Source organism: Lathyrus oleraceus, chromosome 3 (assembly GCF_024323335.1).
Source record: "Lathyrus oleraceus cultivar Zhongwan6 chromosome 3, CAAS_Psat_ZW6_1.0, whole genome shotgun sequence".
NCBI classification, from domain to species: domain Eukaryota; kingdom Viridiplantae; phylum Streptophyta; class Magnoliopsida; order Fabales; family Fabaceae; genus Lathyrus; species Lathyrus oleraceus.
In genome coordinates, this window is record NC_066581.1 from 255702415 (window position 1) to 255716315 (window position 13901).

The 13901-nt window shown below is 35.8% G+C and overlaps 1 protein-coding gene across 1 annotated transcript; it reads left to right on the forward strand.

The window, feature by feature from the left end:
• The first annotated feature begins 1258 nt into the window (after positions 1–1258).
• LOC127126728 (very-long-chain aldehyde decarbonylase CER1) lies at positions 1259–3956 on the forward strand. The gene is made up of 8 exons (XM_051055712.1): positions 1259–1584; positions 1671–1903; positions 1993–2212; positions 2294–2669; positions 2749–2856; positions 2946–3239; positions 3314–3487; positions 3580–3956. The coding sequence occupies exons 1-8, from the start codon at positions 1310–1312 to the stop codon at positions 3763–3765; spliced, it is 1866 nt and encodes a 621-aa protein (XP_050911669.1). The 5' UTR covers positions 1259–1309; the 3' UTR covers positions 3766–3956.
• The last annotated feature ends 9945 nt before the right edge of the window (positions 3957–13901 follow it).

Here is a 13901-nt window from a genome sequence, read left to right on the forward strand (position 1 = left end):
ATCAACACCTATACCATTACAAACATTGCTTGTTGAAAAGGACCTCACCCTTCAACTCCTCAAAGCAAATTTAAACCGTGCTCAGCAAGTCATGAAGAAGTATGCCGACGCCAAACGCAAGTTTGTGGAGTATCAATTGGGTGATATGGTATTGATCAAGTTACAACCATATAGGCAACACTATGTCGCCTTACATCGTAATCAGAAGCTTGGTATGCGTTATTTTGGGCCTTTTCCTATCATTGAGAAAATAGGTATTGTTGCTTATAAGGTGTTGCTGCCACCCTCAGCCAAAATACATCCTGTCTTCCATGTGGTTAACTTGAAACTGTGCAAAGGAGAGCATCACACTCAATATTTTCCACTTCCACTGCTGACTTCGGAGACTGGACCCTTGTTGGTTCCGGAGGAGATCATGGACACCAGAGTGTTGCTGCAAAAAGGGCGCAAACTGTCTCAAGTCTTGGTTAAATGGGCAGGCTTACCTCACACTTAAGCAACATGGGAAAATCAAGAAGAGCTGCAAGGCAATTTTCCCAACTTTAACCTTGAGGACAAGGTTAATTTTAATGGAGGGGGTAATGTTATGATAGAAGACCAGAGGAATATTCCTATCACTAATGCACATGTGGAAAAAGGACACTTGTCACATGATCCAAATTATCAGGAACCAAGACGTGGCACAAGAGAGAGAATTCCTAATAGAAAATACAGCACAGACTGTTAAATAGAGGCAAGATTGGAAATGATAGGGTGTGGAATTTAGTGGATGAAAACATAGTCTTTTCTCTCTCTGAATTTATCAGTTTTCCAGGGTTGTTAGATTTTCTTGTATCTTCCTTTCCATTTGCTAATTCTAAAATTCCAGAAGATAAAAATTGTACTAGATACTTGTTTGAGAATATAGTACAATTTAGCCCAAATTATTTTGTTTATCTTTTACTGTTATTTGAAACATAACATCACTAAAAGAAATAATCTCTTGAAATGCGTGCATTTAATTGTTTGAAACTTAAAATTTTGTTTTATTCCATACAAATTTTTTAATAGTAGTAATCTTAACTTGTGCCCCAAGAGCATAAGTTAGCGAGACCCTTAAAATTTATCTAGAAATGTATATTGTTTACTTTCCAACACTTATATACCTTTTTTTTTTCCTTTTTTTATTTTTGGCAAACATTGCCTTAATAATGTGTGACTCTTCGAAATAAACTTAAAAAAATAAACACTTAATTTTGCAATTGAAACACTATATAATTAGCTTTTGCATGTGATACCATCTCACACCACCCTTACAAATTCATATAATATGGCTTCCAAACCAGGCATCCTTACAGATTGGCCATGGAAGCCTCTCGGGGACTTCAAGTTTGTGATTCTAACTCCATGGATTGCACATAGCACATACTCTTTCATATGGACTCAACCTGACCCTGTCTACCATCTCGTATTTCCTTATATATTCATCAGAATGTTACACAACCAAATTTGGATTTCTATCTCACGCTACCAAACTTCTAAAGGCAAATGCAAAATCATCGACAAAGGCATCGAATTCGAACAAGTCGACAGAGAAACCAACTGGTTAATTAAATTTATATCGATAATCTAATAAGTTTCTTGACATTTAATCTAACTATTAAGATTTCGATTTTTTTTTACATTTGTAGGGATGATCAAATATTGTTGACTGCACTCATGATTTATATAGGATACATGATATTTCCCATGGCTGCTGGTTTACCATGGTGGAGAACTGATGGTGTGATTCTCACAGCAATATTGCATGCTGGTCCAGTAGAGTTCTTATACTACTGGCTTCATAGAGCACTTCATCATCATTATCTATATTCTCGCTATCATTCTCATCATCATTCTTCAATTGTTACAGAACCTATCACTTGTATGAAACTTTTTTTCCCTTCATTTTTAAATGCTAAGTTTTATAAATATGGTGGTAATTTTTTTTCTTGTTGTTGTTGATGATGACAGCGGTGACACATCCATTTGCTGAAATGTTTGCATATTTTACACTTTTTGCTATCCCAATGTTGACACCATTGTTCTTTTATAAATCTTCGGTGGCTGCAATATATGGTTATATCTTTTACATCGATTTCATGAACAACATGGGTCATTGCAATTTTGAGTTCTTTCCTAAGAAACTCTTGTCATTCTTTCCTCTTTTCAAGTATCTCTCATACACACCATCGTAAGTTTATAATGTTGGTAATAATATTCATAACAATTTCTACAATGATTAGTGCATTATTCTAATCCATTTTCTCCATAGGTTTCACTCGCTACATCACACCAAATTCAGGGCAAATTACTCGCTCTTCATGCCGATTTACGACTACATTTATGGCACAGTAGATAAAACCACAGATGCTACATATGAAAGTTGTTTGAAGAGACCAAAGGACTCACCAGATGTTGTGCACTTAACACATTTAACATCATTTGATTCTGTCTATCAACTGCGTTTGGGATTTTCTTCCTTTGCCTCTAACCCTCATAAATCTAAATGGTATCTACATTTGATGTGGCCCTTCACAATGTTATCTATGATTATGACTTGGATTTTCGGGCGTGCCATTGTATTAGAAAGCAACACCTTCAACGATCTTAAGTTACAATGTTGGCTTATACCAAGATTTAGAACACAAGTATGATATTTTTCACTCACTTTACATTTTGCACTTTAATCCAACTATGACAAATAATTTATGATTTTATGCTTTGTAGTATTTCTCCCAAAAGCATAACAAAACACTGAACAAGTTGATTGAAAACTCAATTATGGAGGCTGAGTTAAATGGAGCAAAGGTGGTAAGTCTAGGACTTTTTAATCAGGTAATTACTCACACCTTTTCTATTGATTTATCGTTATTAATATTAATTAAAGTAACACTAATTACTGTTTTACAATCAACTGAATATAGAAACAATTTAATACACACTGTGGACTCTATATTCGAAGATTCCCAGAACTAAAGATAAAAGTTGTAGATGGGAGTAGCCTAGTTGCTGCAATTGTGCTCAACAACATTCCAAAAGGAACACATCAAGTGGTTCTTCGAGGCAAGTTCGATAAGGTTGCGATTACGATTGCTAATGCTCTATGCACAAAAAATATACAGGTAGGTGTATTATATAAGGATGAACTTGAAGAGCTTCAACAAACGGTCACAATGTCAAAAGGAAACTTGGCTCTTTCACCAATCAATACTTCAAAGGTGGTTCATGTAATATTTTCATATATTTTAAAAATGGTGACAATTTTAATAACTAATTATATTACTCTTAATAGATATGGTTAGTTGGAGATGAATGGGATGAAAATGAGCAAATGGAAGCACCAGAAGGATCTTTGTTCATACCATTTTCTCATTTTCCTCTAAATAATATGCGAGAAAGTTGTTTCTACCATTACACGCCATCGATGATTACTCCTAATACATTCACGAATTCACACTCGTGTGAGGTGTGTAAATTAAATAAGACATTTTTATAGTATTCAATATGTATTATAATTAAAATGAGAATGATTATGTAATTTATTTATATATGTGACAGAATTGGCTTCCAAGAAGAGTAATGAGTGCATGGCGTATTGCTGGAATAATTCATGCTTTAGAAGGATGGAATGTGGATGAGTGTGGTGACATTATACTTGACACTAACAAAGTATGGGAAGCAACTATTCGCCATGGTTTTCAACCTCTAAAGATATATGCTCAAATACCATGTGTGACTAATTAATGGGTTATTAAGGATATGTGTTCCTCAAAGTTTGAGTTATCAAAGTTTGCATTATATGTATAAGATGAAAAGTTTGTTTTACATCAACTCTAAGATTTCCATGTATGCTATTTAGAATTTTTAAATGTATTGAAATTAATTAGTATTCAACATGTATGTCAATATATATGACTAGTTTTATTTTGTCTAAATATTCTTTTTATCCCTTATCTTTATTTCATGGTTCATTATGGTCTTTTAATTTTAAAAAAAATCATTATAATTCATTATATCTTAAAAGAACGTCATTTAAGTCTTTTCTATCTAATTTAAAAAAAAAACATCTATTTTTTCACATGTAACATTTTATGTGACATATTTTAATCACTAAAGTTATCAGAATTCTAAAAAAATTTGATAATTTTGCCTACACAGGATTCCAACATGTATCCTTGGTTGTTGGACAGGTTGAAGTACCTCTTCCTTTGTTGATATATATATATATATATATATATATATATATATATATATTATATATATATATATATATATATATATATATATATATATATATATATATATATATATATATATATATATATATATATATATATATATATATATATATATATATATATATATATATATATATATATATATATATATATTAATTATTGCTATCTCACTCTTGTATTATACATATATGGAAACCGTGGTGAAAACGTGGACCCTGTTCTTTCACCACATATACAATTGTCTCCAACAATTAATCTAACTTTCTATATCACTTTATATGCAAAATCTTCCTTTCCTCCGAGACAACAATCTCATAACTCTCAAAAGAATATGCAAGTAGGAAATCAAACAAACACTAAATACTTTGAGCTTTGTAGAACTTGGAAATCAAAGCAATATCTGTTGGTGCAAAGGTAGAATAAATGATGAACGGAAATATTCTATTAAGAGAATGACGGCTACAAAACATGATAAAAGTTACAATGATTGCCACCCTATTTATAAGCTAAAACTAGGGTTACTAGAATAGGATAAAATACTAAAATACTCTCTAACAAACTTAGGGGCTAAGAAAATAGTACAACTAATAAATATGAATTACTTCTAATACCATCCCTTAATTCATATTCCATCAAAACTTGTAACACCAATTTCGTCCCTTAATCTGAGAAATTGATCAGTCTTGATAGCTTTCGTCAGAACATCTGCCAACTGTTTTTGAGTGTTGCAGTGTACAACTTCTAACACTCCCCTCTGAACTTGATGTCTCAGAAAATGATACTTGGTCTCAATGTGCTTGCTTCTCCCATGCAACACTGGGTTTTTGGCAAGATTGATTGCAGACTTGTTGTCAATCATCAGCTTCAGAGGTTTGTTTACTTTAATCTTCAGATCCTGCAATAGATTCAGAATCCACACAGCTTGGCATGCAGTAACAGCACCTGCAATGTATTCAGCTTCACAAGTTGACAACGCCACAACAGGTTGCTTCTTGGAACACCAAGAAATGGGACCTCCCAGAAATTTGAATAAGTACCCAGACGTACTTCTTTTGTCAACTCTGTCTCCACACCAATCAGAATCTGAATAACTCAGAAGTTTTGACTCATCCTTTCTTCCAGAAGGAAATAATACTCCATACTTCAGAGTTCCCTTGATATACCTCAGAATCCTGACAGCAGCTTGGTAATGGGACCACTTAGGTTTACTCATGAACCTACTAACCATCCCAATTGAAAAGCAAATATCAGGTCTGATATTGCACAAATACCTCAGAGAACCAACCAATTGTTTGAAGGTTGTAGCGTCCACATCCTTTCCATCAGAGTCAGAATCCAGTTTCTGATTTGTATCAGAAGGTGTGACAGCAATCTTACAATTCTTCAGATTAAATCTCTTCAGAAGTTCTAATTCATACTTGAGCTGATGCAAAATAATACCTTTCTCAGAGTATCTGAACTCCATCCCTAGAAAGTATGTCATTTTGCCTAGATCAGTCATTTCGAATTCATTCATCAGAACTTTCTTGAACTTGGCTATCTCCTGTTCAGAACTTCCAGTCAGCAGTATATCATCAACATATAAACATACCAGAGTCATATTTCCTTCAGAAGTATGCTGAACATAGATACCGTACTCCATCTCACATTTCTGAAAGCCTTGCTTCTTGAAAAATGAATCAATCTTCTGATTCCAAGCTCTGGGCGCTTGTTTCAATCCATATAGAGCTTTGTATAATCTGTACACCATCCCTTCCTGATTCTTTTTCACAAATCCAGAAGGTTGTGACACGTAAACTTCTTCTTCTAATGGACCGTTCAGAAATGCAGATTTTACATCTAAATGCATCAGAGGCCAATTCCTGTTAGCAGCTATTGCAATTACCATTCTGATTGTTTCATGTCTTGCTACAGGTGCAAACACTTCAGAGTAATCCAGCCCAGGTTTCTGTAGAAATCCTCTGGCTACCAACCTTGCTTTATGTTTGCCAATTGAACCATCTGGCTTTAACGTCTGCTTGAAAACCCATCTGACGCTGGTGGCTTTCTTGTCTTTTGGAAGTTCTGTCAGCTTCCAAGTCTTGTTTCTCTCTATAGCATCAAGTTATTCTTTCATGGCCTTCAGCCAGAGCTTCTGCTTAAGAGCCTCTTCTGTACTTATGGGTTCAGAGTCTACTAACATGGCACACTGAATAACTTCTCCTTCAGAGTCTACTTCAGTGTCTTGCAGCATGTCAAATTCTGCATATCTTCTGGGGATGTTTCTGATTCTTTGTGGTCTCTGAACTTGTTTAGAGTCTTGAGCTTCAGAGTTTCTAGCTTCAGATGGTTGACTTCCTCAAGAGCTTTGACCATCTTCAGGGGCTGGCATATTTCTAGAGTCTGAATTGCCACCAGAATCTGGATTACCATCAGAGTCTGGGTCATCAGAGTCTGGATCATCAGAGTCACCTTCATCTTCTGAGTCTTCTCCAGAGTCAGAATCACTATCAGAATAAGAATCAACGTCAGAGTTTACTCCAACTTCAGAAATTCTTAACTCTGACCTTTCTTCAGAAGTTCTAACATCAGAATCAGATTGAGACTTATCCCAATTCCAAAATTCTGATTCCTTCACAATCACATCTCTGCTGAATTCAATTTTGTTGGTTTCTGGACAATAGAGCTTGTATGCACCTGTACTGTGGTACCCTATCAGAATCATCACTTTGCTTCTATCATCCAGCTTCTGTCTTCTGGCTTCTGGAACATGTTTATAGCAAACAGAACCAAACACCTTCAGATGACTAACACTTTGCTTATCTCCAGTCCACTTCTGTATTGGAACTATTTCCTTCAACTTCTTCGTAGGACATCGGTTGAGTACATACGTTGCAGTGGCAACAGCTTCTCCCCAGAGCTTTTGAGGAAGTTTCTTCTCCTTTAGCATGCTTCTCACCATATCAAGCAAAGTGCGGTTTCTTCTTTCAGCAAGACCATTGTGTTGAGGGGTATAAGGAGCAGTAACCTCATGCTCAATTCCATTCTCCTCACAGAACTTCTGGAACTCTTTGGAGTTATACTCACCTCCACCGTCAGTTCTAAGAATCTTCAACTTCTGACCACTCTGATTCTCAGCCTTCATTCTGAACTTCTTGAATTCATCAAACACCTCGTGTTTAAACTTAATAAGGGATACCCATGTCATTCTTGTGAATTCATCAACAAATAACACAAAGTATTTATTCCCTCCAATTGATGCTACTGGAAATGGACCACACACATCAGAATGTACAACTCCCAAGGCATGTTTTGCTCTTGGAGCAGTTTCTGACGCAAATGGAAATCGTGGTTGTTTTCCTTCCATGCAAACTTTGCATGACTTTTCAGGCTTCTTAATTGCAGGAATTCCATGTACCAACTTCTTTGAATTCAGATGTTTTAAGCTTCTGAAATTCAAATGACCAAATCTTTTATGCCACAACTCACTCTCCTTCTCAGCACTTGTTGCACTAAGACATTCTGAGTCTGCAATTCTGACATTCACCTTGAATGTTCTATTCCTTCCCTGTTCTGACTCCATAATCAACTTCTGATTGCAGTCATACAGCTTCAGAAGATTGTCCTTCATGGTAACTGAAAAACCTTTCTCAATTAGTTGTCCCACACTCATCAGATTGCTTTTGATGCCAGGTACATACCACACGTTCTGAATCAATGTTGTTTTCCCATTGTTCAGAATCACTCTGACATTTCCCATACCTTCTGCATTAAGATATTTGTCATCAGCACATCTGATCTTTGTCCTCTTTTCAGAGTCAAAGTCAACCAACCGTTTCTTGTTTCCAGTAAGATGATTTGAACAGCCAGTGTCCATATACCACCAGTCTATCAAATCCATATCATCAGATTCAGAGGCCATCAATAGCACAGATTCGTCATCAGAACTTTTGGCTATATTTGCTTCTTCTGATTTTCTCTCCTTGTTTGACCAACAGTCTCTAGCAAAGTGACCAAACTTCTTACAACAGTAACATTGGATCTTCTTCTTGTCATACTTCTCTTTTCCCTTCTGAGCATTCTTTTGTCTATCAGAGGTTGAGCTTTCTGACTTCTGACCACCATCAGATCTTCTCCTGGCTTCTGACTGCTTCTGATACCTTCTATCAGAAGTTTCTTTCAGAGCCTGTTGCTCTACTTCCCTTTCAGAAGTTCTCTCAGTCAAACGCAACTCTTGTGCTTCTAGACTGCTCTGCAGCTCTTCAATTCTCATGGTGCTCAGATCTTTGGAATGGTCTATTGCTACCATAATGTAATTAAATTGAGAGGTAAGGGATCTCAATACCTTCTCCATGATTGTTTCTTCAGAAAGAGTTTCTCCACACGCTTTCATCTCATTAGTGATCAGAATCACTCTGGAGATGTATTCAGAAACTTTCTCATTATTCTTCATGTTGAGATTCTCATATTTCTTTCTCAAGGACTGAAGCTTCACCTTTTTCACTGATGCGTCACCACCATAACATCTAACCAGTGTGTCCCACGCAACCTTTGCTGTCGTTGAATCTACAATCTTCTCAAACACATTTACATCAACACATTGATGAATGAAGAACAATGCTTTCTGATCCTTCTTCCTTACTTCCTTCTCCGCGTTTTTCTGTTCATCCGTCGCATCTGCTGCTACCGGAACATAACCATCAGTGACAAGATCTAGAACATCTTGAGCACCGAACAGTACACGCATTTGGATCATTCAACGATTCCAGTTTTTACCGTCAAACACTGGAAGTTTGGTGTTCATGTTGCCGTTTCCGTTCATCTTTCTACCTTGCACAGTACACTCAGATTTCTCACAGTATTTCCCAACCCACAAAATTAAAATTCTGATCAGATTTTGTTCAAGATTCAACACGAATCTAAGAATCAAAATCAAACACACAAGACCTCACGTTCACTCGTGTTTCCCGTGTTTCCCAATGAATCTGAACCGAAGCTCTAGATACCAATTGTTGGTGCAAAGGTAGAATAAATGATGAACGGAAATATTCTATTAAGAGAATGACGGCTACAAAACATGATAAAAGTTACAATGATTGCCACCCTATTTATAAGCTAAAACTAGGGTTACTACAATAGGATAAAATACTAAAATACCCTCTAACAAACTTAGGGGCTAAGAAAATAGTACAACTAATAAATATGAATTACTTCTAATAATATCAAGCCATGGAAAATCCTTGCAGAGCATATATATTAAAACTTGAAGCTGAAAAACTATCCACACCAGAATCATAATTCTCACAACTTGGATATGACTAAAACTGTTTGAAAGAATGTCTGCTACATCATTTTCAGAATGTCTGTTACATCGCCCTCTCTAAGCCTAACTAAAAATGAATTGATATTTTGCTTTTGTTGTTGTTGTAGCTCTCTGGTGGTTCCAGAAAAACTGTTCTCGTAATTGGAAACAGTGGAGGAGTCTTCGTTAATGGTGGCATGTGTTAGTGCGTGATGCACTTTTGTGATGAGAGAAAAGAGAGAATATGAAAATAAGGATTCTATTGTTGAAGAATGATTGTGTTACAAACTGATTTACTTATGGATGCGTTTATATACAAAATTACTTGACTACTACATAACAAAATAAGTAACAAACCATAAATCCTAATTGACTTTAGGCTTGGGCCATACACATCTTAGATTATATCTTATATCTTAACATATCCATCATATAATCCAAGTTGTCGAACATATGCTAATCATAGTCAATCTAAATTATTCCTAATTTCTTTTTTAAATTTAGGGATCTGTTGATCTTCAATCCTTTGGTGAAAATGTAGGTCAATTATACTACATTTGAGAAATGAATCACTTTAAGTTCACCTCGATTTACCTTATCTCTAAGGAAATGAAATCTAGCTTCGATGTGCTTACTCCTTCCATGCAAAACTGGATTCTTCGTAAGATTTATGGCTGACTTGTTGTCGATCTGCAAGACCAGAGGTTTCTTCACTTCGACCTCCATTTCTTAAGGAACATATCTCATCCAAATTGGTTGACATGCAGCATACGATCCTGCTATATACTCAGTCTTGCACAATGATAATGGCACTACAAGCTGTTTTCTCGAGCACCATTAGATTGGGGCACCAAATACTTGAAAGAAATAACCAGTTGTGCTTCTTCGTTGTTCCTTATCTCCACACCAACCTTCATCTGAATAGCAAGTAACCATAACTTCTTTGCTTTCAGAGTCTCGTCGAAATAGAACTCCATAGTTTATCGATGTTTTTAAGTATCTCAGGATTCTTCTTGGAACCTTCATATGTGACACCCTTGGTTCACTCATGTATCTGCTCACTAATTTGATTGAGAAACCTATATCAGGTCGACTGTTTCACACATATCTCTGAGATCCCACAATTTGTTTGAACAAAGTTGTATCGGTTTTATCTTCCTCTCCATGCTTCTCCATCATCAAATTTGGTTCGACAGGTGAAGATGCAGGAGTCGAATCATCCATATGGAATCTCTTGAGTATCTCTTTGACATACTTTCTTTGATGTAGCATCATACCTTGCTTCGACATTTGAAACTCCATGCATAGGAAATAAAACAAGTTTCCCAGATCCGACATTTCAAGTTCCTTTTTCATCAGCTCTTTGAACATCAATAAGTTCTCCAAGTTACTTCTAGTTACTAACAAGTAATCGACATATAAGCAGTTGATTGTTATATCTTATGTCATAATCTGAACATAAACACCATACTTAGATTTTCATTTGATGAATCCTAGTTTGACTAAGTATGAGCCGATCTTCTTGTTCGATGTCCTAGGTGCGTGCTTGAGGCCATATAGTGCTTTCTGCAACTTGTATACTTTCCTTGCTTCCTCCTGAATCATAAACCCAAGAGGTTGTGTGACATATACCTCTTCATCTAGAGGACCATTCAGTTATGTTGGTTTCACATCTAAATCAAATGTCAACCGGCCTTGCTTGCATGCCAAGGCTACTACCAATCGAACAATATCCAATCTGGCTACTGGAGTGTATACTTCAGAGTAGCCGATTCCTTATCTCAAATGAAAAACTCGAGCTACTAATCTCTCCTTATGTCTTTTTTTGACCCATCAACATTATGCTTCAACTTGATCACCCACTTCACTTCGATAGCTTTTGTATGAGTTGGAAATTCGACTAACTCCCATGTGTTATTTCTTTCGATTACTGGTAACTCTTTGACCATAGCTAACTTCCACTATTTATCATTTAAGGCATCGCTATGGTTGATTGGTTCAGCACCTGGAAGTAAGGCGAAATAAACTAGTTCTCCATCTGGTGTGACTTCATCATCACCAGTCACTTTATAGTCTTGAAGTCTTGTTGGACAAGCTCTAAGTCTTTGAGGTCTTTGACTAGTACTAGCTACACCATCTTCTCTTTTGACTGTGTCGGGCATATCAGCAACTTTTTTGATGTCGACTGGAATATTGAGAATATCTTCGATTTCGCCATCATTACTTACTTTGTCAAAATCACATATCATCAATGGTTTGTCAATTGCATCACTATTTTAATCCCAGACATATTTTTTATCAATCACAATATCTCGACTCATCACGATCTTCTTCATGATATCCTACCAGAACATAGGTTCATTATTGTCACCAAGCTTCCTTCTTCTAAAATCAGGAACATGCTTGTAACAAATAGAGCCAAACACCTTTTGATGACTCACTGATGGTTGGTTGCCACTCCAAACTTCTTCTAGAACCTTGTTCTTCAGCTTCTTGGTAAGGCACCTCTTTAGAATATAAACAGCAGTAGAAATTGATTCACCCCATAAAGATTTTGGAAAATTCTTCTGCTTCAACATGAATCGCACCATGTCCAATATGGTCATGTTTCTTCTTTCTTCTAATACAATATGCTAAGGCATGTAAGGAGAAATTACCTCATGATCAATACCTTGTTCTGCATAGAATTCTTCAAACATCTTGGATGTGTATGCGCCACCTCTAACTGTTTGCAGAACTTTGATCTTCTTCTCACTCTGGTTTTCGACAAACATCTTGAATCTCTTAAATATTTTGAATACTTTGACATTTCGCTTGATCACATAGATCCACAACTTCCGACTAAACTCATCGAAAAATGAAATAAAATACCTGATTCTACCAATGGTATGTGTCACGGCGCGAAAAATACCCGAGCGTAAGAAACAGTCGAAATATAAATAAAACACAATCACCACTAAATTTTATTTATTCCCGAAGAGGGAAAATGAAAATATCGATAAAACCTACGAAAAAAGAAATGCTCACCGCAACCAAATCGGTTTCAGGAGTCGGTTATGCAAGGGGAATGATATTAGCACCTCTCACATCCGTTGTACTTAGGGACCGATTTAGTTAGTTTCGTGCAAGATTGTTAACATGATATAGTTTATAATCTTCCACTTATCGAGTGAGGAAAGAGAAAATAAAAACATATTTTATTAAAAGATTGTCTGACAAGATTTCAAAATCCTGCTCCTAAGTATCTCCAGGTGTTATGGAGAACTCAAGGCTATGTAGTTCTACTTAGAAAGAACTACTTAGTTGATTGCTTTTATAGAGTGATCCTTTAGATATATCGAGTGGTTAAACCTTTACTTGTTGCTCTCTCTTGGAGGCGGAAGTATTTGTTTGTTTCAAGTCGATATGGATAAAGCATACTCATTTCTGAAAACAGTTTTCAAAGTCTCACAAGGGCAGAAAATAAGTTTCATTGGTTAAGTTGCTTTTATCATGAAAACTTGATATTTGCGGAAGGCGAGTAAACATTTGAGTAGATGTGTGCACCAAGCACGAGTTTACTCGCGGTTTGCATTAATAACTTCCATTGTCCCTATATTCGAAGTTTGTTTAACTTGTTTTTGAGTTGAAAGACTAATGGTTGTTTGGAATATGGTGTGTTCCGAACGCTTGACTATTAGGGGGTCTAAAGAGATGTGCATCTGTTGGTCCTTTGTCTTTCAATTTTTATTACGAAAAACGTTATGCATCAACGACTTGACATTGGATCAAGCGTTGCAAGTTGATTATGAGAAGAGTTTGAATTATTCGGGATAGATGCTCGACTTTGCATTCAATTTGGATTTGATTTGGGAAAAAGGCTCGACGTTTAATCAAGCGTTTTTTTTGTTCTTTTCAGTAAGTTGTTGATTTTAGTCTTTGAATTAACAATCAACTAACATAATAACAATAAACAGGAAAGCGGTAAACTTATTACACATTAAGAGAATGGGGATACATTTTTGTCGAATGGGGATACATTACAACAATTAACAACACAAGCTCAATAGACAATTGTAAATAACAAAAATCTCATTGTAAGAAGGCCCAAGAGAAAGTCAATGGACCATACATAAATCATAGTTTTAAACTACTGAATTTAACGTTATGTTAAACAATCGTAAAGTGATTCATGCAGGAATCACCCTAAGGTCAGCCAATAAACTATATACGTTTAAACATTTTTTGAAGTCAAATTGAATTTTTAACTCTGAAATTGCAACGTATTTTTAAAAACCGATGATTTAAACAACATTTTTAAAGGTAAAAATAAATGACAGTTAAACAACTGAATTTAGCGCTATGTTAAGCAATCGTAAAGC

Excerpts from the sequence above, each read along its gene's own strand:
- LOC127126728 (XM_051055712.1), top strand. The coding sequence starts at position 1,310 with ATGGCTTCCAAACCAGGCATCCTTACAGATTGGCCATGGAAGCCTCTC. Across the intron at positions 2,670-2,748 it reads TACCAAGATTTAGAACACAA|TATTTCTCCCAAAAGCATAA; the intron begins GTATGATATTTT and ends TATGCTTTGTAG. Across the intron at positions 3,488-3,579 it reads CGAATTCACACTCGTGTGAG|AATTGGCTTCCAAGAAGAGT; the intron begins GTGTGTAAATTA and ends TATATGTGACAG.